Raw genomic sequence first — 27,424 nt, 5'->3', positions numbered from 1 at the left:
GCGGCCTACTTGGGCCTGGTGCATAGGTGGAACCATTTGATGTAGAGCGCTTTAGGTTATGGTATCATATTGCTCTATCCCCAGTATCGTGTCTTCGTTATATTTCTCATTATGGTACATGGTTTTAGAAGAAGCGTGAGCAAGCCTTTTTAGATGAGTTCATTATGCGTCTTGCGTTTCTGCATTTGAAAAGCCTATGTGGAAAATAATAAAGATGCACGTCCTTGGGTGTGTCCGTCGCCTACGTCATAGCACTGAGTATGTTTTTCGTGTGGATTGGTGTGGGAGTGTCCGGTGTGTATGTTTGCACAAGTGTGCTGACCGTTAGCTAGGTCGTCATGGCATCTCTTACGATGTGTTGATTTGGTGCTGGATGGTTTAGTCGAGTTCATCCATGCCGCAGGTTTCGGCATGTGCAGGGCAGGCTGGTGGGCAGGCGGGTGGGCACGCGAGTGGGCACATCCGTATGTTCTTGTACCAGGGTATTTGGTCGTCTGGGAGATGGGCAAACTCCTCTCGTGGCGGGTGTCTGGGCCGTGATCCTCTAGGCCAGGGTTGAGAGGGGATTGGTGGGAGCCTTTTGTTCACTTTTCCCACTTCAACAGAGTTCTCACAAGCGCAATAACTGATTGTGATGTAGAAGTCCTCCTGGGCACAACTCAGAATCATCTAGGGCTGGTCCATAAAGCAAACCCTGAATCATCTTCTGTCATCAGTCTATTACACATTGATGATTGGCGAAAACCAGAGCCTACCAAGAGTCCTGTCTTTTCAGTTTATGACTTTAACTTTGTCTTCCTCAAGATAAGAAGAAAAGCCGTTGTCATTTGTTTTCACTTGAAAAGCCAGGCGAATCGAGAATCCTAGACTGTAAAGCCCTAAAGAAATAACAAAAGAGTAAGCCATTTTTGTGATACAATTCCCAGTCCAATTCCACAAATGTGTGGTGCTGGAGAGTCAGGAGGGACTCCAGTAACAGCTTCATCGCCCTAGTGGGGCAGATAAAGAGATGTGCAAAACCTCAATAAGGGAGCTACAAATCATATTAAGAACTGTGAAAGACATTGGAGAACCATCTAGGCGATCAGAGTCATTCTCCTAGCCCCACAATAACTTTATATTTGATTTTCTGTTGGGTTACGGAGAACCCAGAACATTTATGGAACATTTGCTTTCAACTACTTGAGAGGCATTTGGATGCTTTGCATCCAGGCGAAGGGAGTCATTCTCCTGGATTACAAACCAAACAGTAGCTGGACTTTATGGTGTTTTTTTGTAGTGACAGGGATAGAATAGGAGCCTTTGTGAATGTGACAGTGCCTTTTTTGACTCACACATACAAGCACCAGAGTGTATTTAGTTTAGTTAGGGAAATCCCCTTAGAGGTAGGGATAGATAGGTTTGTTTTTTCATTTAAAAAAAGTCTACAGCAACCACCAAGGCACCACTTGGTCAGTCTCTTCATTCCTTGTCGCCACACTACACATAAGGATATAGTCAGTACATGTTTGCATTTTGGCACATAGGGCTCTAGTACATGTTGACCTATTTGGCCCAGGCATATACAGAGGCCCCAACCCTCCTTTCACAACAATGAAATAAAGATTTGGATGATATAAAATTGCCAAGGAAGTCCATATTGATACAATACGTTTAACATTTGTTTATCGCCTCTCCCTCATAAGAGGCTTGTAAAGAAGATACCACATTCCTGTAAACCGCATTGGAAGAGAAAGGGTATTAGGCTTTGAAGAAGAAGCTACAATTATATGCCCCCAAGGTGCATTATCTTGGACATGACATTATGAAGGGATGTTGGATGATATCTGCTTCTCTGAAAGAGATATTTTATAATGGTGTTCGGTTGTTTTCACGCATCAAATTACTTTGTGGTAATTTACTGTGTGGAAATTACTTTGAATTACTTTGAAAAATATATATATATATTTGTGGGTTAGGGGGTAGAGGAGGATGCAGAGAGGTTAGAGTATGGGTGGTAATAAAGGGGGTTTTGGGGGAGGGGAACCGTCCATTAAAAAACCTCTAAGTTAAAATTTGAAACGATTTCCATGAATTAAATTACCACGAAAGAATGTATTTCGTGGAAATGACATGGAACCGTTTATAATATACCACAACCTCAGAATATAACACAAATGCAAGCTTTCTTATGGCCATTAGGCTACTGTTATCAATGGATTACTGGATTTGCCAAAATAGTTAAGCCACTAGGACTATACCCGACTGAACACAGTAGCACCATTGCAGTGGACGAAATAGGGGTTTTCTCTGGCTGTCCTTAGCCCGAAACACAGGATCCAATATAGACCTGCAGCTTATAACAGTAAAGAGTTTGTCCCAGTTGCGGCTGAAATGCTGCCTTGTCTACGATCACTAGCTGCTGCAGCTCTGGCAGTGGAACAAAGTGAGATTTTTGTAATGGGGTCACCTCTAGAGGTAGCTGTTCCACATGCAGTGTTATCGCTATTATTGAAGATAAAGACTTGGCACATGTCGGTCTCGAAAGCTAGCAAATATGAAATACTTTTACTAAACTCTCCAACATTACCTTGACCAGGTTGCTCAGTCCTAAAACAAACATCATTCTTACCCACCCCACGGGAGGGAGAGGCACACGATTCCACCCCACACAACTGTGTGTCAGTGACGGGCTGTCTGGTAATGCCCTGCGGAGACCTGCACTAGCTACCACTGCCAGATCCAGATGTCGAGCACTTTATTGACGTGTCGTGTTTCAGAAATCAGAATGGGTAGTTGGTCTCAGGGTATGTGGTATGCGCATCCGCAGAAGTAGTGGAGAGTGGCAAACTGCCCCAGGTGACGTCAGCACAGGAGGCCAAATTAGTGGACCTTAAAGGAGCTTGCCGATTGGCAGCTTAGCAATCTATTGACATGTTTATACCCATTCATGATACCCATTTGGCATAGCTCATGACTTTGGTCAACTCTGGAAGCAGAGGGGTTTCATGACTTCAACTGTTACCCCCTTAAAAAACAGCCATTATGTATAAGACCTTTAATATGACATAATGTTACCTGAGCAAATTGCTATGATCAAGTGTGCCGTCCACCACGCACTGGATGACCCTATTAGTTGTGGAAATGGTTTTGCTGATTGAACTGTCAAATTGGCTGCCACCTTAGAGGGCAATAATGTGTACATGTGCCAGTGCAAACAGTGCAGGAGGACCTCCTGTATAAAAGGTTAGAAGACATCACGCATATGCACGAGAATCCGCCATCCGATGGAAAGGATAGGTGTATCCAAAAGAGGTGCCGTTGCATGAGAACTCTATAGCGAGATAAACAGTGTTGGTAGGTGGCTCCAAAAATACTAGTGTCATACCTAATCAGGATGTATCATGAGTAGGCACATGTTGGAAGGGATGGAATGACAAAGCTAGTGATACAATCCTGGTTTGTCAAAGATGTGTAGTATCTTTACAGAATATTGAGGGGAAAAGTGTGCTGAATAGATCACGGGTGCATCCTCCACCGTATGCCCATTTATGCGGTTATAGATTGATTTTGTACAACTGCCAAAATATAATCAGTGGAAATACCTGCTAGCATTAGTGGATGTTTTTCAGGATGGGTGGAAGCTCACCCTTGTGAAATGCAGAAACAATGACTGTCGCAAAAATACTGATTCAGGAATTTGTGCCCAGCTTTGGGATACCTGTATGTATTAAAAGCGAATGAGGAACTCACTTTATCAACAACTTAATTAAAACAATGTTGTCCACTTTGAAGGATCAGAATTATTTGCATTGCCCTCACCACCCACAGTTAGCAGGGGCAGTAGACAGCAGGAAACATGGTTTTGAAAAATAAATTGGCCAAACTGTGCCAGGAGACAGGGTTGAAGTGGATAGAAACCCTCCCACTAGTTCTGTTCAGCATGAGATGTACATCCGCCAAGAAAGCTGGGTTAAGTCTGTATGAAATCCTCTATGGAAAACCTATGAGATTGCCTGTAGCACCACCAGTGAAAATTGTGTCAGATAATTTGTAATTAACTGATGATCAATTGTTGGAATATGTCAAGACATTAATGTCTTCTGTCAGTCTCATTCAGTTTCAGGCTGTCCAGCCAAGGGAACCAGACTCTGCAGGTCATTCCATACTACTCGGTGACAGAGTCCTGATAACGGCCCACCAAAGACTACTCTGGCCCCCAGGTGGAAGGGGCCCTACTCATCTCTAACTCAGCTGTACAGGTTCAGGGGCAAACGACATGCATGCTCGTGAGTCACTGTAAAGAGCGGTACCCCTGCAGTGTAGCTGTCATACCCGGGGAAGAGATCAGGTATCTAGAGGCATTGTTGGATAGTTTGATTTCCCAAATTTTATGGTGTGTCAACCATTCCCATGTGCATATTGCCCACAATCTCGGCAGTATTCTGCTAGCCAGCACCCAAAGTCCTTGGATCGCCCTATGTGCTGTAAACGAACACTCTTTATCTTCACAGTACCAACCAGTGTACTTCAGAAGTTTCTCCATTGCCATAGGCGGGCCAGCTATTGTGTTGCACATCTCCTCTGATCGATATCAGTTGGGTATTCAGTTAATTTTGCACCTCTTTGCATGGCATATCCCACTCCATGTTTCTTCCTGCTTCCAGTATGCCACCCATTAGTTTCTGCAGACCTCTGTGGGGAAGCTCAATCAAGGACCCTATCCCATGGAGATGGCTGATCCATGCCTCACTACCCTTCAGATTTGCCCCAGATAAGAGCCCCATGGCCTTCTCAAGTCGGTTAATTCGGCCTAAATGTGTGCCTTTGTATAAACTCCAGGTTGAAAGTGCAGTATTAGCACCACGAAACAAGATAGAAAACTAGTTACCCCTTCCTTTGCACTTATCACCTGTGTGTGTGCACACTTAACTAATTTCGGAATTACCTCCTTATTCGGTCAAAAAATCATAGAGTGCCAAAAATATATATGCAAAAATATCCCATTTTATTCCAAACAAATTACAAAAACCTTAACATACAGACAATCATGGGACAGGATAAAATTATACACTCTGCATTGATTTCTTCAAAGTGACTGATGGTTAGTAAAGGGTGACTTGTGAAAGAAAGGTGATAGCATCACTTTGATGTTTGCAATACCCCGATACTTGGGTGAATTTGATCGTATAATATACAGTATCTCTTATGGCACAAGTCAATCTTATGAAAATCGCCGGCACATTTTTCGGCCTCTAGGTACACGGCATTTACTCTCTTGCGCTCGCGTTTTTTATTGGTCAGGCCTCATCAGGACATGGACTTGGTGAAGGAGCGAATGAGAACCACAATGTTGAGTTAGAAAATGCTGGATATATGATCCAGGTCATGGTAGGATCTAGAAATGTGGACGTCGGGGTCGTAGTAGCCCCAGGGGAGTACTGTCATCACTTCACTCTCTGCCGTACTTGTGGAATGTTTTATTCTCTTTAAAAAGTAGCAGGTAGAAACGGAACATCAATCTTGTTCATTCCTGTCTTGGCCACAGAAAAGTGGCTGTGGATCACCAACCTGTTGTTCGAAGGATGGAACCTTAATAGCTGCGTTGCTCGTGTTGCGTTGCTAACCGCACGAGTGACACTTCCCTTTTCTGCCGATCAACCAACTCCTATTGCCTTTGCATTGTGTTTCTTCAGGGCCTCTGATTAAATTGCAGTAAATGACTCACTGAAATTACTATATTTGGGAAGCAAAGTTAAAATCTATGTATTCATACAGAAGCATATTGTTTTGTTACTTATTTGTAGTTAAGTAAACCAGCTTGTAAATGCAGCACATCAATTAAGGCTTCCCTGTCTTCCTTGAGCAATGAAAGAGAAGAGCGGTATGTCTAATGCATTTGTGTTAATAAAGTTTATTTGAACTCAACAGGCCAATGGGAGAAATAAGGGTTGGAAGGTGTGTGGTGGAGAACGGGAGCAGGGAAAATTGGTACATTTCTGGATAATTCATACTACTGCAGTCCTTCCCTCGCTTTAGTGGTATGGCCAATCTCATCCAAAAGCGACTCTACATAACGGAAATCTACAAAAACTAGACACTGCTTAATATCAACACCAAGGGAAAGCTTAGCTTCTGTGTGGCCAATATTTTTGGCACGGGAAGTTAAGTTTCTTCTCCAGGCAATATTTGAGCCTGGATGATGGCATTCTCAGAGAAGTGGCGTAGTCAACTAGGAAATCGGACGACTGCTTGTGAATGGCCTCTCCCAGCGCTACCATCTTTCCCGTTTGGCAATCAAACAATTTCCCTGTAGACCAGTCCATCTTACTCACAGGGTTGGTTGACAGAGTTCTATAACTTGAGCTTTGGTCTTGCTGTTCGCTCATGATGTAGGAAGTAGCGGCACAGATTTACGCCACCCGCCCACATGAGACAGCCAAATATTTAACATTGCTCTCATGGAGACTATGGAACTATGGAATAGAGGGGTCACTGCCGATTAACACAACATATTCATCTTGGACTGCATCTCAAACTCTCCCATTTGATGTCAGCTTCTTGAGACCAGTTGGAGGAATACCATTGATGTCAGAGCAACATGAAGGCACTTTTCTCGCACTTCAGTGACATTTGGGCCCAAGATCCGTATTGTGCAAATTAACTGACAAGCAGGGAGGTCAGGCTTGTTTTTTTTACACATACACACCATAATATAAACAACCAATATCAACAGAGCCGTAATTTTCTTGAAAGCATGGAAATCATACGACGTGAAAATGAGAGCGAGTGGCTGGGGAAGTAAGATTTGGGGCCATTCGCACTCAGGGCAGAAACCACTTGCACAACAGTATCCATGCGTACAATGCTAGACAGTAAGGTGGAAAAGAAAAATGAACAATGCAAAAACCAAAGAATATAAAATAATATTTTAATATGATTTGGTGACACTGGAACATGAAAACTGTGCAAAATGTAAACATATTTTAGGTCAATATTATACAAATATAAACTTGATTCTATTAACATGGTTAAATAGTATATAAGCAATAAAACGCACATTCACTGGAAAATTGCTTTCCTCAATAAATAAAATTGATTCATGTACAAATGTTCATAATAAAAAATACAGTATGTGTAAAATAATGTAGTAATCAAGAAAAACTGTTTTATAAAAAATACTGACATGCATAGTTAATGTTTCATATTTTTAAATCACAGTGTTTCATAGCAAAAGCAATGATCAATCTCACAGTTTATTTTAAAGGGTCTGGGTCTTCAAGCCTGTGCATAGGTGTACAAAATGCTGCCATCTGCTGTTTATCTGTGGGGGAAAAAACAGGCTTCAATATCACCACCTAGCAATTATGTCAAGTTGCTTTGATCACTAATCACAACAAACATTTTGAGTTAAAGGAGAAGAAGAGTAAAGAAGAACTCTACTTACAGTTAGCGTATTTTCAAAAGAAATAAAGGAGAACTAGCACAGAAGCAATAGGAATTAGGGCTTGCATACAGTTGCATATGTTTTACAAAGTGTTCAACGCAGCGAAATAATGCAATCCTTTCAAGAGTGACATAGACTTCATTTCCTTTCCAAGAAAAGAATATCTAGTTGACAAGTGAAGAGTCTTGTAAGATTTACAACATAAAAGAGGAAGAATGCAAGAAGGAAATCAGACTGTGAAAAATAGTAAAGTAATTTACTCGGCACAACCCCTAGGGAATTTAGCAAGTGTTTTCAGGTATGTTAAAGGTAACAAAGTGGAACGGAGAACAAGGTGGGGAAGAGCATCGAGAGCAATCTAGTAATGTTAAGCTAATCTCGTTTCAGGTTTTGTTTCTTAAGAAGTCGGAGGCGAGGATCTGGTTTAATATTTTGTCCCATTCCCCTTTCATTTAGGAGTGAGAAGTACATAGGCTGTCCGCCGAACACTTCAGGGGGCTCATGGGACCAGCAGCTTCTGCGGTTTTCTTCTGGATTCTGACAGCAACAGGCTGCATGTCTTGTACAGAAGTGCTGATGCTAGAACTGGTGAACGGGCTCGGACGAGCCAGTCACGCAGGTAGGGAAAGACACAAATGCCTTCCCCCTTGAGGTGAGCCGCCACTAAGGTATTAGCATAATTGACCTAAAAACATTTGATCAAATTTCTTTGACCTTTTTTTCAGTCAAATTTTAGTAAATATATATGCGGGTGGGTAAGGGTATGATTAGGTTGAGGAGAAGTGGGGGGTTTGCGGTCGGCCTTCCCCCGCATTGTAAAACAAAGAAAACTTCAAATAAATTCGATCAAATGTGATTAGGTCAAATATTTTAGGTCAAATAGACGCAAACAGCCACTAATGCTAGCAGCGTGGGGAACAACCAGGGTGTCGAAGAAAGAACAAAAGGTTGGACCTCCAAATGGCAATGACAGTTCCCCACTTTAATTCTCAGGTACTTGCTGTGCTTCCTGTGAATAGCCACATGAAAGTAAGCATGCTGGAAATCTTGGGGAAACTAGCAAGTCGTTCAAGTCCAGGGCCTGGAGGGTCTGGGCTTGCGTGTCCGTCTTGAACCGGTCTTTGCGCAAGTACATGTTCAGAAGCCGCAGATCCATTATGGGTCTCAGACGCCCATCCTTCTTCAGCACCAGAAAGTAAGTTGAGTACCAACCCCTGCCTTCTTCTGAACAGGGTCCCATGTCTATGGCCCCTTTTGTCAGGAGTAGTCGGATCTCCTCCAGCAGGAGAGGTTGCGGAGGTAAGAGGTGGTGGCAAGGGGAGTGGTCTGGAGGGCAAGAGGCAAAGAGAGGCAGTTTCCCTGCTGGATGACCTGCAAAAGCCAAGCAGCCTAAGTGATATTTCTCCATTCCTCACCAAACTGGGATATCCTGCCCCCCCACAGGGGATGAATGTCCGGCATCTGCTTAGCAGAGGATTCGCGCTGGGGTTTGCGGAGGGCACAGAGGAGCAGGAAGCACCTCTGCTAGGTGCACCGCATTCCTCTGCCCTTGTTGGGACATTGTTGTCCTTGCCGGCCTGAGGAAGACTAACCTCTACCCCTTTGGGCGTCACTCCTGCTTGCAGCCTCCTACATGGAAGACGAGCCATCTACAGTGTCGCCGTCGGAATAAGAGAACCACTGAGGGTCTCCCACCTGCATCTGAGATAGGTACCCCTTTTGGGGCTGATTGCGGCTATTCAGCTGTGCAGAGTTAGGATTTGTGCAAATAATCCTAACAGCCACGTTTGAGGCACCTTTATTTCCATTGCTGCGCCTTTAGCAACTTCTCCTCTTTTAAACCCTGCAAAGTGCACCGTTTGATTGCAATCCTGCTTTTTCTTTGTTTTTGCCACGTGTGCCAAAGATACCGGCAGTGTTCCAATATGGCCACCAGGCATTTCGGTACCGGAGTGCAGCCTGCTTCTTGGCCATGCCGTAAACTCCAAGGGAATCGGAAGACTAGCATACAAAAGGCGGCCAATAGGAGGCCGGCAGGCGAACGCCGGCCTGCCACCTAAGGCCCACACTCAGGCCCCCTCGTACCTCCAGCCACTCCTGCTTGCAGCCTCCTACATGGAAGAAGAGCCATCTACAGTGTTGCCGTCGGAACAAGGGACCCACGGACGGTCTCCCACCTGCATCTGAGCTAAGTATCCCCTTTGGGGCTGTTCACAGCTATTTAGCTGCACAGAGTTAGGATTTGTGCAAATAATCCTAACATCTACATTTGCAGCACCATTATTTCCATTGCTGCACCTTCAGCAGCTTCTCCGCTTTTAAGCCCTGCAAAGTGCACCGTTTAGTTGAAAACCTGCTTTTTCTTTGTTGTTGCCACGTGTGCCCCAGATACCGGCAGCGTTCCAATATGGCCAGCAGGCATTTCGGCATCGGAGTGCTGTCTGCTTCCTGGCCATGCCGTAACCTCTAACGGGATTGAAGGACTAGGATACAAAAGGCGGCCAATAGGAAGCTGGCAGGCGAACGCCGGCCTCCCACCTAAGGCCCACACTCAAGGCCCTGTTTATCCCCATTTGTTCCGGTTAGCGACGGTGGTGCGTTCACCTCCACGTCTGAGGTGAGCATGCCTGCTTCCATATGCTTGCCCGTAGCAGCTATCCACAACCTTACCTACCAGCAAGCACCTGTTGCAATCTATCAGGTATACTGCCCTAGCACCACACAATCCATGCCTCTCTATCACAGCTTACTATCGCATTGAAAATCTGAGTGCACGGTCGCAAAAAAAAAAAAAAAACACACACCAACTACAGGCATGACTCTTATGGACTAATGTACCACATCTGGGTCACCTTTGTAGATAGCACCTCGTTGGCATGCAGTTGATTCCTACTCTTCTTAAGTGCCGTACGTAAGTCCAATTCTATATGACGTAGATATCCTACTACGATTTCTAACAATATCACTGCATATAGCCTACCACTGTGTACCTTTGCTAAGCCCATAGCCTATCATTGAGATTAACGTCATTGCTGTACTTAGTACTTGTGATTAACCATATCGCTGTACTCAGCCCACCATTGTGTACTGTGCACGCTTACTAGCCTTTGACTGTCACTTATGATATCTGCCTAGGCATGTCTGCTACCTTTGAATACCACGCAGCCTCAGCTCATTCACAGTTCGCAACACCTACTGTTTTATGCACACCAGCCTGCTCTTATCCTGCGATATAATGCTTGCGTTTACAGAACTACCAGACCTACTCAGCTAATACATCTGCCCGGCAGAACCGCCTGATCATCCTCCCATACTAGGATGCTTGATCTCCGGATTCTAGCATATAGTAAGCTCACACCCTACACCCATGGGAAACTTACGGAGTGTCCTTTACATTATGACGATATCACTACCGCTCATCAATTCCTATACATGAAGAAAAAAAAACACTCATGCACACGCCTAGTATTTCAAAACTGATTCCAAGTACCATAGGCCCTATGAACCTTCACCCTTCCATGTTGCGTCACCACCTTCTGCACAATGCCTTTAATACTACCATGAATCTACCCTGTTCCACCTCCCTCAGGAACAAGAGACTTGGCTCCCGTACCACTACAAAAAGCCCCACACACTACAAGAGCCTTCAACCCTACTCCAAAGCCATCAATACAGACGGTTTTCACACATACACTCCTCAGCCACCCCAAACCGCTACGCCTAACCTCCCCGTTTCACAATCACTGCCGGAAGTCCCCCATGTTAAAGGGGCCCTTATCAATGCCAGATCCTTAACGGCACATGCCTTAGATATAGCAGACCTCATCAACTCCAACAAACTAGACTTCTTAGGAAACATGGCTACATCCAGCAGCAGGACCTTCCCTCACGCTAGCAGTCCCGGAGCACTTTGTCATCATTAGAGCTGACAGAACCACTAGTAGAGGGGGTGGGGTCGCTATCATTGCTAAAAACACACTGTGCATTAAAGAATGCGATAGCTTCCCTTTCCCTTCTGGAGAACATCTCTCTGTTAAACTCCCTCTCTCATCTGTACATACACTTCTTATCCATATTTTATACAGACCACCTGGGCCAATTTACTCCTTTGAGGAAGACATCACTTGCCTTCTCTCACAGAACAACAAACCTTGCTCCCAAATTATGCTTCTAGGTGACATGATAATCTCGACACCAAGACCCTAGCCTTACAAAATGCTATTACAGAATTAGGCTTCTCACTGTGTATCTCAGACCTAACACATTGCAAAGGCAGAACCTTAGACTGGGTCGCTGATCTAAACTGCAATACAAAATTTCTCTCTAACTCTCTGTGTGCTTGGTCAGACCATGACTTCAAAATCCATGACTTTAAATAAACTATCCCCAAGGATCTTCAAGCCCCCCCAGCCTTAACCAGAAATAATCGCCTAATCACGCTAGAAAGCATACTCCCTCTAATTCAACCTATCACTAACCAACAGATGGCCACCGACTTAGACCCATCTAAACTGGTGGACTCATACAATCAGAATCTACTCAGCGCCCTTGACCAAATAGCCCCACTTAAACTTAGGAAAGCCAAACCACTGGCACATCTTAATAAATGGTTCACGTCCGAGTTGAAGACCCTACGCAAAACCAAATGAGGTGCAGAAGCGACCGGGAAAAAAACCATCAACCAAGAATAAGGAAAATTTCACGATTGCCTCCACTGCCTATAAAATTGCCATTCTGAAAACTAAAAGCGAGGCCTACAACAATAGAATCCATAATGCCAAATCCAGTATCAAGAAGCTGTTCCATAAAGAACTGGAATCACCCATTTCCCCACCAGACTCGTGTAACATAGACGCTTTCTGGTGCACCAACATCCAGAAGGCCTTACTGGGCAAAACTGCACTACTTCAAGCAAAAATGGAAGCAAAAAGAACCTGCCTGGCTGCCTAAGCCAAACCCAGGGACCTAGATAGTACACAGCCCATACCTAGCACCCATTACCACACAATTCCTAAGCAAAGTAAAACCTTAAAATTTATTCCAGTTACTACAAAGAGCCTTAAGCCGTCCAGATGACAAGGTGACATCTGTCCAGCCTCAATCATAAAAGAGGGTGCTAAAGAATTTGCCCCCTTCATCATATCCTTTATCAACGCCTCATTTGCCTCCTGCACCGTCCCCAAAAAGCTCAAAGATGCCTGAGTCCTGCCCCTCCTCAAAAAGCCTAACCTCGACCCACATATCCCTACCAATTACCACAGTGCCTTTTCTTCTAAGAAATATTACATAAAGCAGCCTACATTCAGATACAAAACCATCTCGAGGCTAACAACCTTCTCGGCCTCCGGCAATCTGGTTTCAGACCCAGACATGGGACCGAGACAGCCTCCTGGATCTAAAAATCCAAATGGATGAGGTGAAGGACAATGGTAAGCCAGCCCTACTCCTCCTACTTGACTTGTCGGCTGCGTTCGACTTAGTCGACCACAATATATTAACAAATCATCTCACCACAGCTGCCTCATTCTCCACCAAAGCCGCAGCATGGGTCAATTCCTTCCTCTCTGACAGATCTATGAGGGTATTCTCCCCCACCGCATCTGCTGAAGCCTCTCCAATCACATGTGAAGTCCCACAAGGCTCATGTGTCTCCTCTACCCTCTATAACATCTTCACAAAGCTCCTGTTCGATCACTTATATGACCTTGGCGTATCATATACGAATTATGCAGACGATACGCAAATTCTCATCACACTCTAAGGTGTCTATCATTCTGACTCAATACTCTTAAATGAAATCTACAGCAAATCCAAGCATGGATGGCCAAGCATGGGTTATGTCTCAACAATGATAAAACCGAGCTTCTGCTCATTGGATCCAAGTTGAGACTTAGCCGTTAGGTCCCCAATACTCTTCCTTCAACATCGATGGTAACAACATCAAAGTTGACAAGGAAGCCAAAACTTGGGGTTTTTACTTTGACGCCCCCTTGTCACTCCACAGACAAGTCAACGCCACTTCATCATCAACGGCCTATACAACCAAACTGATAAACGCTTGTAAACTATTCCTGTCCTCTAGCAGTTGCATCACGCTAGCAAGAGCTCTTCTACTCTCCAAACTGGGCTATTGTAATACTCTTTACATAGGCAATAACCAGAGAAACCTTCACAAGCTACAAGTTCTGCAAAACAACACTCTTAGAACAGCCCTTAATATTCCTCGCTCCAACCATATCTCACAAATCCGACAGAATATCAAGTGGCTCCCTATCTAAGACAGGATCACCTTCAGAACATTACTGATCACCCACAAGTGTCTAAACAACTCAGCCCCCAAGTACCTGATCGACAAATTCGCTAGAAAGGACTCCACTAGACCTACTAGAGCCAACTATGCCCATTGCCTCAACATACCTAAATTCAAACCGACTTAAGCTGGAGGAGCTGGCTTCCCAGTGCTAGCAGCCAAGACCTGGAATACCTTACCACCTGCCTTAATGACAGAACATGTGTTCCTATCCTTCCGGAATAAGGTTAAAACCTGGCTGTTCTCCCGGTCTAATTAATCGCCACTACGAACCTTTGTGATTATTGACCGAACTGTGAAACCTGACTTTGCCCATAGCTTAGATATGTATCAACAGGTGACCAGCTTGTGGGTCTCACCTCAAGACTGTCCTAAGTTATGTTATGAGCCTTGTATATACCTTCTACAAATGTGTAATTCGATTTGTCTCACAAATCATTGACCTGTGCTCAACACTGCTCTCTACATCCTCTACCTATCCCTATCTGGGTATCAGCACACTAGCTAGTATTACTCTTAAATTGCTTGCTGCAATCATACAACTTGATATGTAACACAAGTCTAACTTCTGGTCTCTGCATCGTACCCGTCTGCCATCTCTTTTTGTTGCACCACCTATCCAGTAATTGTATTTCTTGGTTCCTTCTACAACCACTGTTACATTCCATGTAAATGTTGTTACTTTACGTCTCTGTTTGTCTGTACCCATTGTAACCATTGTTGTACCCCAAGCAAAAACGCCCAGATACCTCCGAGTTTGGTGCGTGATACAAGCAAATAAAACAAACAAAACAAAAAACTAGCGAAGGGATGAAAAGCCCTGCCTCTGCCCACCGGACTCGCAGGAAGCTGTTGCTGCACAGCCAGCCCCAACGACTTGCCTGTCGCCTTGGAGGCCTGGAACCTTTGGAGCGACTCATCAGCCTTTATGGCGAACAAGTTCATGCCATCAAAGACCATGTCCAGGAGTTTCTCCCGGATGTCAGTGGCAAACGCCAACGTCCTCAGCCAAGAAAAGCATCTCAAGACGGTGCTAGTAGCCATCATCCTAGGGATGCAGTCTTCGGTGTCCAGGCCAGACTACAATTTTTGAAGGGAAGATGCCTTCCTATCTGTAACAATGGCCAGAAAACCGTCCTATATTTTCATTTCTGGGATGTGCTCCTCCACCTCTGTTTACACTGACCAGAGACCAGAATAGAATTTGGCAATTGCACAAGAGATGTAGACTTACCAGAGACCTAGGCGCAAGGAACCGAAAATCTTCCTGCCCCATGCATCCTACATTTGCTCTCCCTATTTGGGGGCAGCAATGAGAAAGTCATGGACTTGAGGTTCGCTGTAGTGGCCACCACCATCACATTCTCCACAGAAGCATGGCCAGAGAGTAATAAGGGGTCCAGAAAGGCTGGTCTGTATTTCTTGGTTAGATCATGGTTTGGTCCACAGGTCCACCACGCGCCCCTCCACAGCCTAATTGAAAGGCAGCAAGGTTCCCTTCTTAGGACTCTAGACCAGAATTTTGCACAGGTCAAACTGCACCTTAGGCCTTGCAGAGGCCGACAGGACAAGAGTGTCGACTTCCTTTGCCATCAGGCACTGAAAAGTAGCCTGTGGTTTACCAGGAGTGGCAGCAGGCACCATGTCGACCTTCGGCAAGGTATCCAGGCCACTTGCTTCCTGCATGTTGGCTGCCAGGTCCACCAAGTCACCCTGTTCCATGTAAAACTCCTCTGGAAAGTCTCTCACCAACCTAGGGTGGAAAAACTCCAGACCAAAAATGGCATCATGCCCCTATTCGTCATGAAGTCATCCATGTCATATATGCCCTTCTTGGGAGTGGGAGGAACTCTTTAGCAACTCTGGTGCTGTTGGACCGGGAAAATATGCGGGTGGACCGACGGAAAGGTGCACCTCTTTCTCGTGATCTTGTTGTGTTGTACTGCGGCTCCCTGCCGGCTCCTCCCAGTGCAGTGGGATCCATCAGCTCAGCTGCGGTTAGAGCAGACAGTGCCTCAGGCGCAGATGTCGGTCCGGAGCTGCTGGCGCCAGGGCCTTGGTGAAGAGGTCAAGCATCTTCAAATGGAAAGGCTTCCATTCCTCTGGTGAAAAGGATTGGGTCGGAGAAGGTACCTGTGAAGCCTTGGAGTGGTGGTTCCGCTTCTTCGAGGACAAATACCACTCCCAGTCTCACCTTTCCTATATCCTTTACAACTGACCTCTCATCGCTGCCAAGACTCCCAATCTTTAGGTTATTTTTTACAGTGACAGAAACCTTTGCACTTCATCACCCCTAATGATATAGTTGCAAAGCGTAATGTTCTGAGGATCCATAAAATATGTACCCATCTCAATTTTCCATCTGTAAAAACACACCATTTTGGGCCTCAGTAGGCTGGATAACTGCTCCAGCTTCCTTATGGGACTGCCCATCAACTCCTTTGCTACTCTCAACAAGGTATTTCACTTTTGCTTCATTTATTCCCTATAACCTCCCACGGCCCTCACCCAACTCAGTGCATAGTCTATAAGGGCGGGGGCAATACCAGTTTTGCACAAGTATGCCCACTACACTCTAAAAAACAGAATCCTAAATCATAGGTGCCAAGTGTTTCCAAATCCTTCAACTAGTCGACAGCAGCCTGCACGTCTGGACTTGTTGGCCCATACAAAATTTGAATAGCGAGCCTGCAAGCCCCAGCATGTAAATAGTAAATTTCTGTTTGGAGACAACTTAGCCATCAAGCTTGTGAAGCCCTCCACAGTAGTGCAAGTGTCTCCTCACTGAGTGCTTCCGAACAATGCAACAGTGCAAAACATTCTTCATTGGGCAAATAGCAATGGGCATTGTTCACGCCTACCTACAAAATCAGACTGTGTAACAGCTACCCAGAGCAAGCATCCGATCCTGGCTTTGACTATTCACCATCCTATTAAAGCAGAGATCCCGAATGGTGAGAGTACATCAGCTCACCAAGGTGGCATACACTTCAAGTAGAGCCCCAACCAACTCAACCACTTCAACTGTGCTGCAACAGGCAAAAAATCATTTTGCCCAAAAAGCCTTCTGTGATCACTCATTAGTTTCAGAGGAAATTCATCCCACCTGCTCGGACATGCACCTACTGTAACCTGAAGCTGTTGCAAACCCTTCAAAGCCCCTCTCTATGCAGTCAAACATTCCTCGACAAAGCTCAGGGGTGCAGACAGAGAAGGATAAGATGATGTAGTTTATGCCACCGACTGCTGCTCGCACTAACACGCTCAGATTCTATGCTCCAACATACAATATACATACCAACTAAACCACTAACACATGACAACTTAACACCCATTCTTACTTTGACAGAAAGCCATCTGGTGAGGGCTGGCTAGCCTGAGCTATTTTTATTTTTAATAATAAAATACTGCAAGTAATTATTTTTCCAAAAGTGGGATCTGCTGATCAGACTCCACTGTCATAATGCACACATGTACTGTGCTGTTACCATCTCCCAACATCCCCAGCAGCTGTCCTACAGTGATAAGGCAGGTTCAAAGGTCATATTGCATTCCTGAACATAGCAGCTGGAGCACAGAGTTCCAACAGGCAGATGTGGCTTTTTAACTGTCTGAAACTCTGGTTCAAAGCTTCAAAATGGTGTATCCCAGAAGCCTGGTTGCAGATTAAAGTCCAAATATAAGCCATGTCTAGGTGTGCCATGATGACTACCGATATTACACAATGGATGTCATATTATTGCTATAGCTTGGTGTGCAGAGGCCAATTCAAAACAGGGCCTGGTGTGTATCATCTATCTGGCCTATGTGTACTCGCGACAGCCGTGTTGGGTCCATCCCAGTCAGCTTCACTTTGAACCCCCCCACCCCAGTCAGCTTTTCTTTGACCCCCCCCGCCCCCATCTGAGGAGGGTTGACACCTTCCTCCAAGGAACAGGAACCCTCCCATGGAACTAGTGCTTCACAGGCAGTCATGTCATCACAATGTCCACCAAGCGCCAGGGTGCTGATTACTAGAAACCTGTTGATAGAGGGAAACAGAAAAAGGAGGAGGACAACACAAGTTTGAATACGACAGGGTTGGGGGAGCAACTGCTGGCTGTGTAGCCATCAACCAACCCCCGGTAACACTGGTGCTGAAGGAAAAGTTGCTCATTCAGAACTTTTGGGCCACATGACACCTTTTCCTTCAAGCAAGAGTTGCTTTGATATATGTTTTCTTCGTCCCCTATTCACCATTCACAATTAAGCTGCAAGCACCACATCTGCGAACCTAAAATTCCTTGATTGAGATATCTGAATGGCAAATACAAGGGGAAGGAAGTTAATAACACAGACGTGCCGTTTATCTTTGTCCAAATGGCCATATGAATCATTTATGCAGGGGGTGTGGGGGGCAGAAGACGCTTTCTCCACCGCTCCCGCCCCTGAAGCGCTTGTAGTGGTGTAATTTATTTTGGACTGTGGGGACTTTTCGGAGACAGGGATAGAAAGTTGCCAAGGATTCTGCGCTTTGATGTTCTGGCCTGTGTGAGCGCGATGCCTGCGTCACCCCTTTGGGGCTTCAAATGACTAGGCCTCGTCCACCAGCTGCGCGCGGTGCTTTGTTTCATCCTGAGACCCGAGGCCTCCAAGGCACCTGCAGGTGCTTTAATCCAGCCCCGCCGAGCACTGACTAAGCACTGCGGTTAGTGTGGGAGGGCGAGAGCTCCAAGACACGGCATGTTTACAGCAAAACAAAGTGCTACTTTAAAAATGAAATTCTGTTTTGGTTTCCTAATTAAGGTTTAGCGCCCAAGCCGCATAGGCGCGCAGCTGTGAAATTGTACAAATTAACCCAAAGACAGCGCTAAGCGCAGCACTTACCTTCGCGATTTGTAAAGGGACAGCTCTTCCTGGAGGACGCAGGCTCTCTTCTGTAGAAAGTTTACCTACAAATAGATACACGACATTACAGGTGTGCAAAGCGAGAGGTATCAGCAGACAGGATTATACGTTATCTCTTTTCACTAAGGTCTACAACCCCAAAACACTGGTGAGGGTGGGTGGCCTGAAAGGAGGGGGAACTGAAGTAATATTTAAAAACACCAACCTTCATAGCACCCAGCACAGTATATTACTACAGCAGCTTGTATAATTTGACTTTCCACAAGGTGCGCATATAACACCAATATTAATACCATCCACTGCTGGCCAATGCAGGCAACCAGCGTCCATGCCTGGCTTGGTTCTCACCGTATAATTCTCTTGGTGGGGACCCCTAAATGCTAGCCTATTTTTTTTTAAACTTTCTTTGTTTTTATTCAAAAAATAAAGACCTTACAAATAATTTGTGATTTCTTCAAAACAGTACAAAATCAGTTAAAAGCCATCAACAAAACATATTAATGTACATGACATAATCAATTTAACACATGTTAAACATAAAATGACTAGATCATAAGTTAAAATATGTACACAAATAAACTAGATTCCAAATCCTTCTAATATCATCAAACTCATAGGTCTATGTAGTCAAGGAACTCTTCCTAATTCTTTCTCAATGATGTTTGCCAAGATCGTTGTTTTAATTATTGATGAGTCCGTTGAACCCCACATACATTTAATCCATATCCACTCTCTAGCTAAGTTCGTATTAGCTTGCACAAAAGAGTTCATAACTATACAGCGCACAATTTCAAAATAGCTGCAGCAAATAAACAGATGTTTTAAAGTTTCTTGTGCTAGGTTACAAAAGCGACATATTTCATTAGTGTGAGCAAGTGCATCTTTATGCCAATGTTTTGTTCTAGATTGAGTATGAAATAAGTCAAGTCGAAAACGCATCAAGGTGCGACGAACATTGGAACAAGGGCAAAGTGTTAGATAAGACATGCGCGGTATCTGCTTGTGTGTGAATTTACAATATTACGCACATGAGGAATAGCTTACCATTTTCTCACACGTATCAGCCCAATCACATTGAAATAGCTTTTTTTTTATTTTCCCTTGAAAAAGTTCAAAATCTTCCACAGGACAATTGATCTTGTCCAACAGTGACAACATTCGTACTTTATATTGCACCATAGAGGAAGGAGTCTTATCTGCTAACATTCTATTTAATCCAGTATATAGCGAGTTTCTAATCGGAAACGATTTTCGGGAAATTCACTAATAAGCGCCAGTTGTATCTGGAGAATAGTGAGTTGAACCCCAACTCGTGTCTGACCACAGCATTAGGTAAAGATGACGGTAAACCTAGTACATCTTTCCAAATCTGCCCTTGCAGTTGATCCAAGAAGGGCCCCAGATCGTGTAAAACAAGCTCAACTCTGTGCAATAGGATGGCTTCCACTTTTTTCAAATAGTATTCCAAAAGTGGAGACAACGAGAATTTGCAAAGTTTAATTTTCAGAATTTTGATTTGACATTTTAATGGCAATATTTTCGCAATCAATTGTTCTTTCGTACTTTTATAGGAGGTATTCTTAGAGAGGATTAATCCTAAATACGGTAAAGTCAGAGAGGTTGCAATGGGACGAACCAATTTTCCATCCAAACTGACATACTTTTTTCTTGTTTGAAAAAATGATAATATTAGATTTTTGTGGGTTAACTAGTAGGTTATTGTTTTAGCAGTATAACATGAAACAATCAAGTTTAGCTTGAAGACCTGCCTGTGTCCGATCCAAAAGCAGGATGTCATCTGCATATACGAGCCAGGACAAGGAGAAGGCTCCAATCCGAATTGCAAACGATCGCTCAGTATTCCATGATTCTTCAATGTCAGCTAAATAAAGATTGAAGAGTATTGCTGCCAAATTGCAGCCTTGTTTGACCCCTGTGAAAGAAGGAATTGCTTCTGTAAGTGATCCTTCCCTGTTGATTCTTACTTTTAAATTGGTGTTGTAGTGCAACATTTCAATAAGAGTAATGAGGTATTGGGGGATCTTAGCTTTCTGCAATTTTTCCCACAATATACCCCTTATTACCCCATCAAAAGCAGCTTTCAAATCAAGGGATGCTACAAAGACTGGACTGTTTGTCGGGCATGTGGAATGAGCAATAATATGAGCCAACAAACATGCATTAAGGGATGTCCCCATCCCTTTACGAAATCCAACTTGTGATGGACTCAAGGAATCATGGCTGCGTGCAAACGTTTCAAGCTCTAGCAGAATTAAAGAGGCAAATATTTTTGCTGCGACGTCAATGATCGCTATCGGGCGATAGTTATTTGGATCTTCAATTGAGCCTTTTTTATGGAGTGGGATAATGATTGAAGTAAACCATGACTCAGAGATCTTTTTAGAGCAGAATATCTCTTGGAATATGGTGAGAAAGAAGGAGGACCAGAATAGAGGGTCATCTTTAATTAAACAGGGAGGCAGGCCATCGGGGCCTGCACATTTAGAACTTTTTAATTTACGAAAAGCCTCAATTATGTCTGTCTTTCCCCAAGGACACATATTAGGAATTGTTTGACTATCAGGAGGCATATCAAACATTCTAAAACTTTGTGGAAGTGCATATTTAGCTAGAAAAAAAGAAGTCCAGGCTGCACTATCAATACCAGAATCAAACTCACACGATTTTGAGGCACTTTCCCCCTTGCACTTTTCCCCACCCCTCTACCCTTTGCACTTGCGCGATCTGAATGACACCTGGCCTAGTAGGATCGTTGTCTGTCTCCCCTTGTCCCCCCCTGCTTCCTCACACCTTGAAACACTTGTGTATATATGAATAAAATCATTTTTTTTAGCAAGATATGCCTTGAGGCACAGCGTGGACTTCTTTAACACCCGAATCTCGGCATTTTTCTTTCTTTTTAAGGCAGCGATCTCAACAGAATATTCACTTCCATTATATTCCCAGGAATACTGTTCAGTGTAGAGTGAGATATCGTTTCCTAAATGTGTGGCAATCATATCGCAATTCCATTTTAAAATTATAGAATTATCCATGCAGTTTGTGCATCATCTTTCCAGAAATCTCTATTAACTAGGTATGTACATTTCCTACATGTAGCAGGAGACCACTTGATCGAAACACCTGGTCTATCACATTGAATTAAAGATAGCAGAGCTACCGGAGGACACCTGGTGAAATAGTTTATGATGGATGTGGTGATCATTACATGGTTGCCCAATTCAGTCTTAAGTGTGTTTGTTTTAGTCAAAGAACCGGATAGCCCGTTTGAGGCAAATATGTGATCAATCCATGAACTTGAATTACCCCTTTTCCAGGTAACCTTACTATAGTGTCTGTATGGGCAACTAAGTGTATGTTCCAGGCTTTAAGAAATGTACACCAAGTCTTTCCTTTCAAACTGGAAGCTTGATAATAGTGCGAATTACAACCCTTATAGATACCGTAGTTCCCAATGTAAGAGTTGAAATCGCCTCCAATGAGAATTTCTGCATCAGGTGCTTTACAAAGAGCATGGTTAAGGGCCTCACCGAGCATATCAACAGCTTTTTCAAGTTGAAATTTACTAGGATTGCAGTATAAGGAGATCAACATGAGATTTCCATATGTTCTAACCTTGAAGGAAATATCCAGTATGATGAACATGTCCGATTGATGCACATTATTGATGGTAAATTTTAATCGTGTATCGATCAGTATCGCTATACCACCAGAGGGTCTTACTTCCAACCCTTTCTTTGCATGATGAGAACAGACCTTATAACCATCGATTTGTATATCTTTTATCACCATGGACTCCTGTATTAATAAGATGTTAGGCAAAGCTTCAGTCTTTACCCTTTCTCTCCACTTTATTAAATTCAAAAGGCCACAACAATTTCACAACACTATGGTAAGGTCATGGCTTTATGAAGCAACCGTAGGTGTACTTATATGTTAGCAGCAGATTTAATAAGTGGTTCTAGCCATTTGAGCCCATTTAGGGCATTAGTCAGGGCAGAAAGTTGTTCTACCATATTTTAATTAGATGGATTTTGTCCCACTGTTAAATCTGTAGGATAACTATTCAATATCAATGGGGGAGGTTGATATTCCAGAAAGTCCATTGCTGATTTTATTTGGGGAAATCCAATCATCGCCAATCCCAGGATCGAAAGGTCACTCTGGTGATCCCAGATTAACTTGGCAATTATGGGTGATAACATTTTAGACAACATCCTATTATTGTTTGTTAGGCAATCTAATCCACTCTATATCATTTGTAACTAAGTTTCTGAGTGAAGGAATTTTATATAGAGCGTTCATAAGGAACAATGTGTTAATGCGAACCGTGCCATTTATTTTGACATCGTTAATCCAGCCAATGGTGTTTTTCATTTCGGAAGGAATATTCTGAAATTGCGGGATAGTTTGACTCTCTTCAGCTTCAATGGGGCACTCTTGTTGAAATACCTCTTCTGCACACTCTATATTTTCTGCTGGTGTGCTTCCACCTGCTTGACATGCCTGCTGGACATATCTTTGGACCGGGAACAACCTCTCCATACAAAATGAGTTACGCCCATAGAACCGCTAGACCATTCTATTCGAAATGGAGGTTGTTTGATGCATTGCCCGGAAAACGACGTCTGCATTTTTCACGTTGTTAAATTCACATGACTTAGTTCCTTCACATGTATCACGGCAGTACGTACATAAGCAGCGTGGAAACGATCGCTGCTTCTGATTAATTCATTTTTGCCGTTTTGTAGCTGAACTCCGGACCTGCGTCCTCGCATTCCTTTCAGCAACTTCTTTGGCCTTTTGGAGGGTGTTTTCCTCCACACGCTATTTCCTGGAGCCGTGTATCCTGTTCGCGTGTCAAATCTCCACGCGGACGCTGTCTTCAAGCGCGGCTGTCCTGAGCTGCTTGTACCCTGTTCGCGTGCCAAATCTCCAAGCGGATGCTATCTCCAAGCGCGGCTGTCCTGGGCTGCGTGTAACCTGTTCGCGTGCCAAATCTCCATACGTACGCTGTCTGCAAGCGCGGCTGTCCTGGGCTGCGTGTAACCTGTTTGCGTGCCAAATCTCCACGCGTATGCTGTCTGCAAGCGCGGCTGTCCTGGGCTGCGTGTATCCTGTTTGCGTGCCAAATCTTCACACGGACGTTGTCTTCAAGCGCGGCTGTCCTGGGCTGCGTGTATCCTGTTTGCGTGCCAAATCTCCAGGCGGACGTTGTCTGCAAGTGCGGCTGTCCTGGGCTGCGTGTATCCTGTTCGCGTGATAAATCTCCACGCGGAAACGCTGTCTCCAAGCGCAGGCTATCCTGGCTGCGTGTAGGCTGTCGTGTGCAATCCTGCACGTGGTTTTCTGAAACTACTTTGAACCTTTGGTACCTGTGACAGTTAACAGGTGAACTTCTAATTTTGTTCTTTGTGCTCACGCTAGATACCAGGTGATTGTGCAAAGTACTTTGGACGCTATCCTGTGGTGCACCAACCTGGTATCTAGCGTGAGCCTCGTGCCGTTCGGGATAAGTCTCCCTTACTAATCTTCCCCTCCTTTGTCGTTGGTTCAACTCCTGGTTTTCTTCTAGAGACTTTCATTGAATACTTCAGTTTTTTGCCATAAGGTCAGTGTTTTGAATTTATGCTAAATACTGTGCTATAATAGTGAATTGAGTTTGGGACAGTTTCTTATGATACTTTATCTATCCTAGGCGTACTTCCGATACAATACCCACACCCTTTCCAGTGATCCATCTCTCTGCCTGTTTCATCAGTCAGAGAGTTGTATCATTTGGAAGGTCTAATTTGACCTACCTACAATCTAGTCGTGTGAAAAAGGATCCGGAAGATCCCTACCAATTGTATCCTTTTTTGGTTACCGTATCCTTTTCAATTGATACATCGGTGATTTATGACACTGCTAGATATTGCTCTTTTAAAGGATCAACCATTTTTTGGGTATGCTGTCCATTTGTGCGGATACCTCTGGCTTGATGTCCTTAACCAGGGCTGGTAATGAAGGATCAATTGAAGTTTGATCGTATTCCTTCGTTTGCAAATTATTTTCAATCAATTGTCCCTGCTTGATGTGGATATCTATGCACGCACCTTCTTCTTTAGGGATGGATTCCAATAATAAGGCCATTTTTTTCAAACACTTCCTTGCTAGGCATAGCTTTTTGATGTTTTTTCTCGTTGCTCACAAGAGTAGTTGTCTCTCCAGAGGAATCATCTTTGCATTTGGGCTTGTCGTTTCTGATAAAACCATCACTTTTTTTTGAAGAAATATTGGTAAAGAACGAGGTTAAGTGGGGTTGAATCATCAACTCAGTTTATAACGTAGCTTCAGTTTCCATACAAACTTTTCCTTTCATTTCAACCAGTTCCCCATTAAAGTGATTCAAGTTCTGCTTCTGTTTTTTTTTTTCGATTGACCAGTGGTTTCGATACAGTTTCTTGAATCGGTGAGCCTGTTTCTTGAATGCTAGCCTATATTAACTCTTGCCTTAGGGAGTCCAGAGGAATCTAGGTTTCCTCCATTTCCCTATTCCCACAAAGATAGAGTACACCCATCTAAAATATACTGCTCAGCTCTGACTGCTGAATTAGTGGAATCTCACTACTTATTCGTGTTACTTTGCATCTGAGGCCTCAGTGGGTTTGAGGCTTGTCGAGTGAGGAGCGGACTGGTAGGTGGTAGGGTGAGGGTCTCTTTTTTGTAGAGTATGTTTCTGAGCAACATACGCATATTGATTCGGGAAAGGTTACACACCGGTAATAATACTTGCACTCATAGTTCCTTTTCTCCAGTGATTATGACTCTTTGGATTGAGGGTAAAAAATGAGGAGAAATTCAGCTACAGCTAAGTACTTGTAAAAATGAAAGTATTGTAGATACAGAGAAAATGAATGAAGAGGAGATTCGTCGGGACCATTCCCCAACAACCATTTCAGTGAAGAAAATAAATATTGAGAACATTTGCAGGGTGTACGCTGGCCTTAATTAAGCTTTACAGACCGCTCCCGAGGGCCATACCAGGTGTCATAGGACCTTAAAACCAAGTTAAAAGCACAAGTGCAGCAAGGCCGTCTAACAAGGTCTTCAGGGCTCATAAATCTTGGTATCACTTAAGGCGTGGTCTAAAATGCCATTATGACCCTTTAATATAAAAAAATGAATCTGCCTGGAGTGGTCAGTTCCCAACAACCACATCTGAGGAGGGAGGTCCTAGGCTTAGAAAAAGATGGCCGCATCTGTGGCCTGGAGAAGAGGGCATGCATTAATGAGGGGGAGGAGCGGCGGGTGGATAGCCACACCTCCCCCACCCTAACAAGGCAAGGAATGGGGCGAGGGGGGCGAGGATGATTTCACATGCCCGGGCCACATCGGTCCGGTGAAGCCTGGGCGAGACAGAGAGCAGGATTGGCATGGGGTCTCTGTCCTGCTGCCCATGGTAGGTATGGTGCAGGGGCAGTGAGTAGGTGATTTAGGTGCCTGGGCCACATTTGTCAGGTGGGGACCGGGCAAGGAGGTGGGCCGTACTGACAGCAGGGCTGTCAGCACGGCGCTCACGTCATGAGAGGAAGTGCAGCAATGACAGCCATGCTGCTAGTGCAGCGAGCCCGGGGGAATGTCGATGCTTTCCTCATTGGCCACTTTCAAGGCTATACAGATTTTCCGCGCCATACCGGCACGTATAGCCCGGAAATTGCCCAATGGGAGGAGTGCTATGTCACTGTCCATGGACATAATATCCACTATTATACATTGAAGGTGGGGGAAATGCCTCCCTTTAACATGTTTCCTCCCAGAAGAAGACCAAGGAGCACAACCATCAAGGGTTACTTGCGAGCGGACCTTATTTAATGCATCTCTAGGATGAGCATTGAAGGACTGCACCCATGACTGAGGACAAGGACTGAGTTATAAATAATATTCACACAATTCAGATTGGATGATTGAATGGCAAGGTATGCAAGAATATAGTTCATGGTGGCGTGTACTAGGAAGATGCATACCATGCTAGCCTCCTACTTTAAGTGAAACTGTGGCCTACCTAATTATGAGTCGGTCTATGTGCGTGTCTCATCAAGAGGCATCTAGGGTAAAACCTTAGATCAGAATCCTGCCCCATGTCTTCACGTTGGCCACCTCAGCAACCCCACCTACACCCCCCCAACCCCTACTCCCCACTCCAAGCTCTTCCTGGTTCATGTTTGCGTGGGACGCTGGAGCTAGAGGGCCATTGTGTGGTATTTGGGGCAACGTTTGGAGTCCAGGGTTGTATGTATGTTTTCATGAGAATGTTTGTGTCTGTGCAAATGGAAGTGTAAATGTGTGCGGCATGTGAATGAGAGAGCAATCGGTGTGTATTCTGATTGGGTATGTGTAATGTGTGTGAGGGCCAAGGTCAGAATCTCTGCTTGGGAGGATACACTGGAGCAGTGGCAGCTAGCATGGACATGTTTTCTACAGTGGCATATATTTGACCTGGCATTATGGGCAATGCCAACATGAGTGTTTTTACGTAGGGCTGGAACGGATCCATTTGTGCAGACAGCATAGCTGTTTTCGTACAATGGCATTGCGTTATTATTGGCATTATTGGCCAAACCAGTGTATCAGTGCCCTACTTGATACAGACAGTATGGACAGGTTTTCTTACAGTGGCATGACATTTCTAACTAGCATTAGGGGTAAAACAAATATGAGTATTCTCACATGGCCATAAGGACCTACATTGGTGAACCAATATGAACATGTTTTCTTACATTGGCAAGGCATTTCTTTAA

At 44.3% G+C, this 27,424-nt stretch overlaps 1 protein-coding gene across 2 annotated transcripts in view; it reads right to left on the bottom strand.

The window, feature by feature from the left end:
- The window catches only part of CEP112 (centrosomal protein 112), a 3,147,769-nt gene that overhangs the window by 288,667 nt on the left and 2,831,678 nt on the right, over window positions 1-27,424 (bottom strand). The window contains exons 27-28 of one of the 2 annotated variants that reach the window (XR_011305153.1): window positions 18,603-18,667; window positions 7,233-7,303 (exon numbers count right to left, since the gene is read on the bottom strand). Coding sequence is in view for 1 of the 2 variants with exons in the window: in XM_069655053.1 (XP_069511154.1) it covers window positions 7,300-7,303; window positions 18,603-18,667 (69 nt within the window). In the remaining variant the exon portion in view is untranslated. Of the gene's footprint in view, window positions 1-6,893; window positions 7,304-18,602; window positions 18,668-27,424 lie in introns of those variants that run through there. The other variant, XM_069655053.1, reaches the window with a different exon arrangement.

This window comes from Ambystoma mexicanum, chromosome 3q (assembly GCF_040938575.1).
Source record: "Ambystoma mexicanum isolate Mex_15411 chromosome 3q, UKY_AmexF1_1, whole genome shotgun sequence".
Lineage (NCBI taxonomy): Eukaryota > Metazoa > Chordata > Amphibia > Caudata > Ambystomatidae > Ambystoma > Ambystoma mexicanum.
Note: the sequence above shows the minus strand (reverse complement) of the source record. Positions and strands in the feature narration are given on the sequence as shown.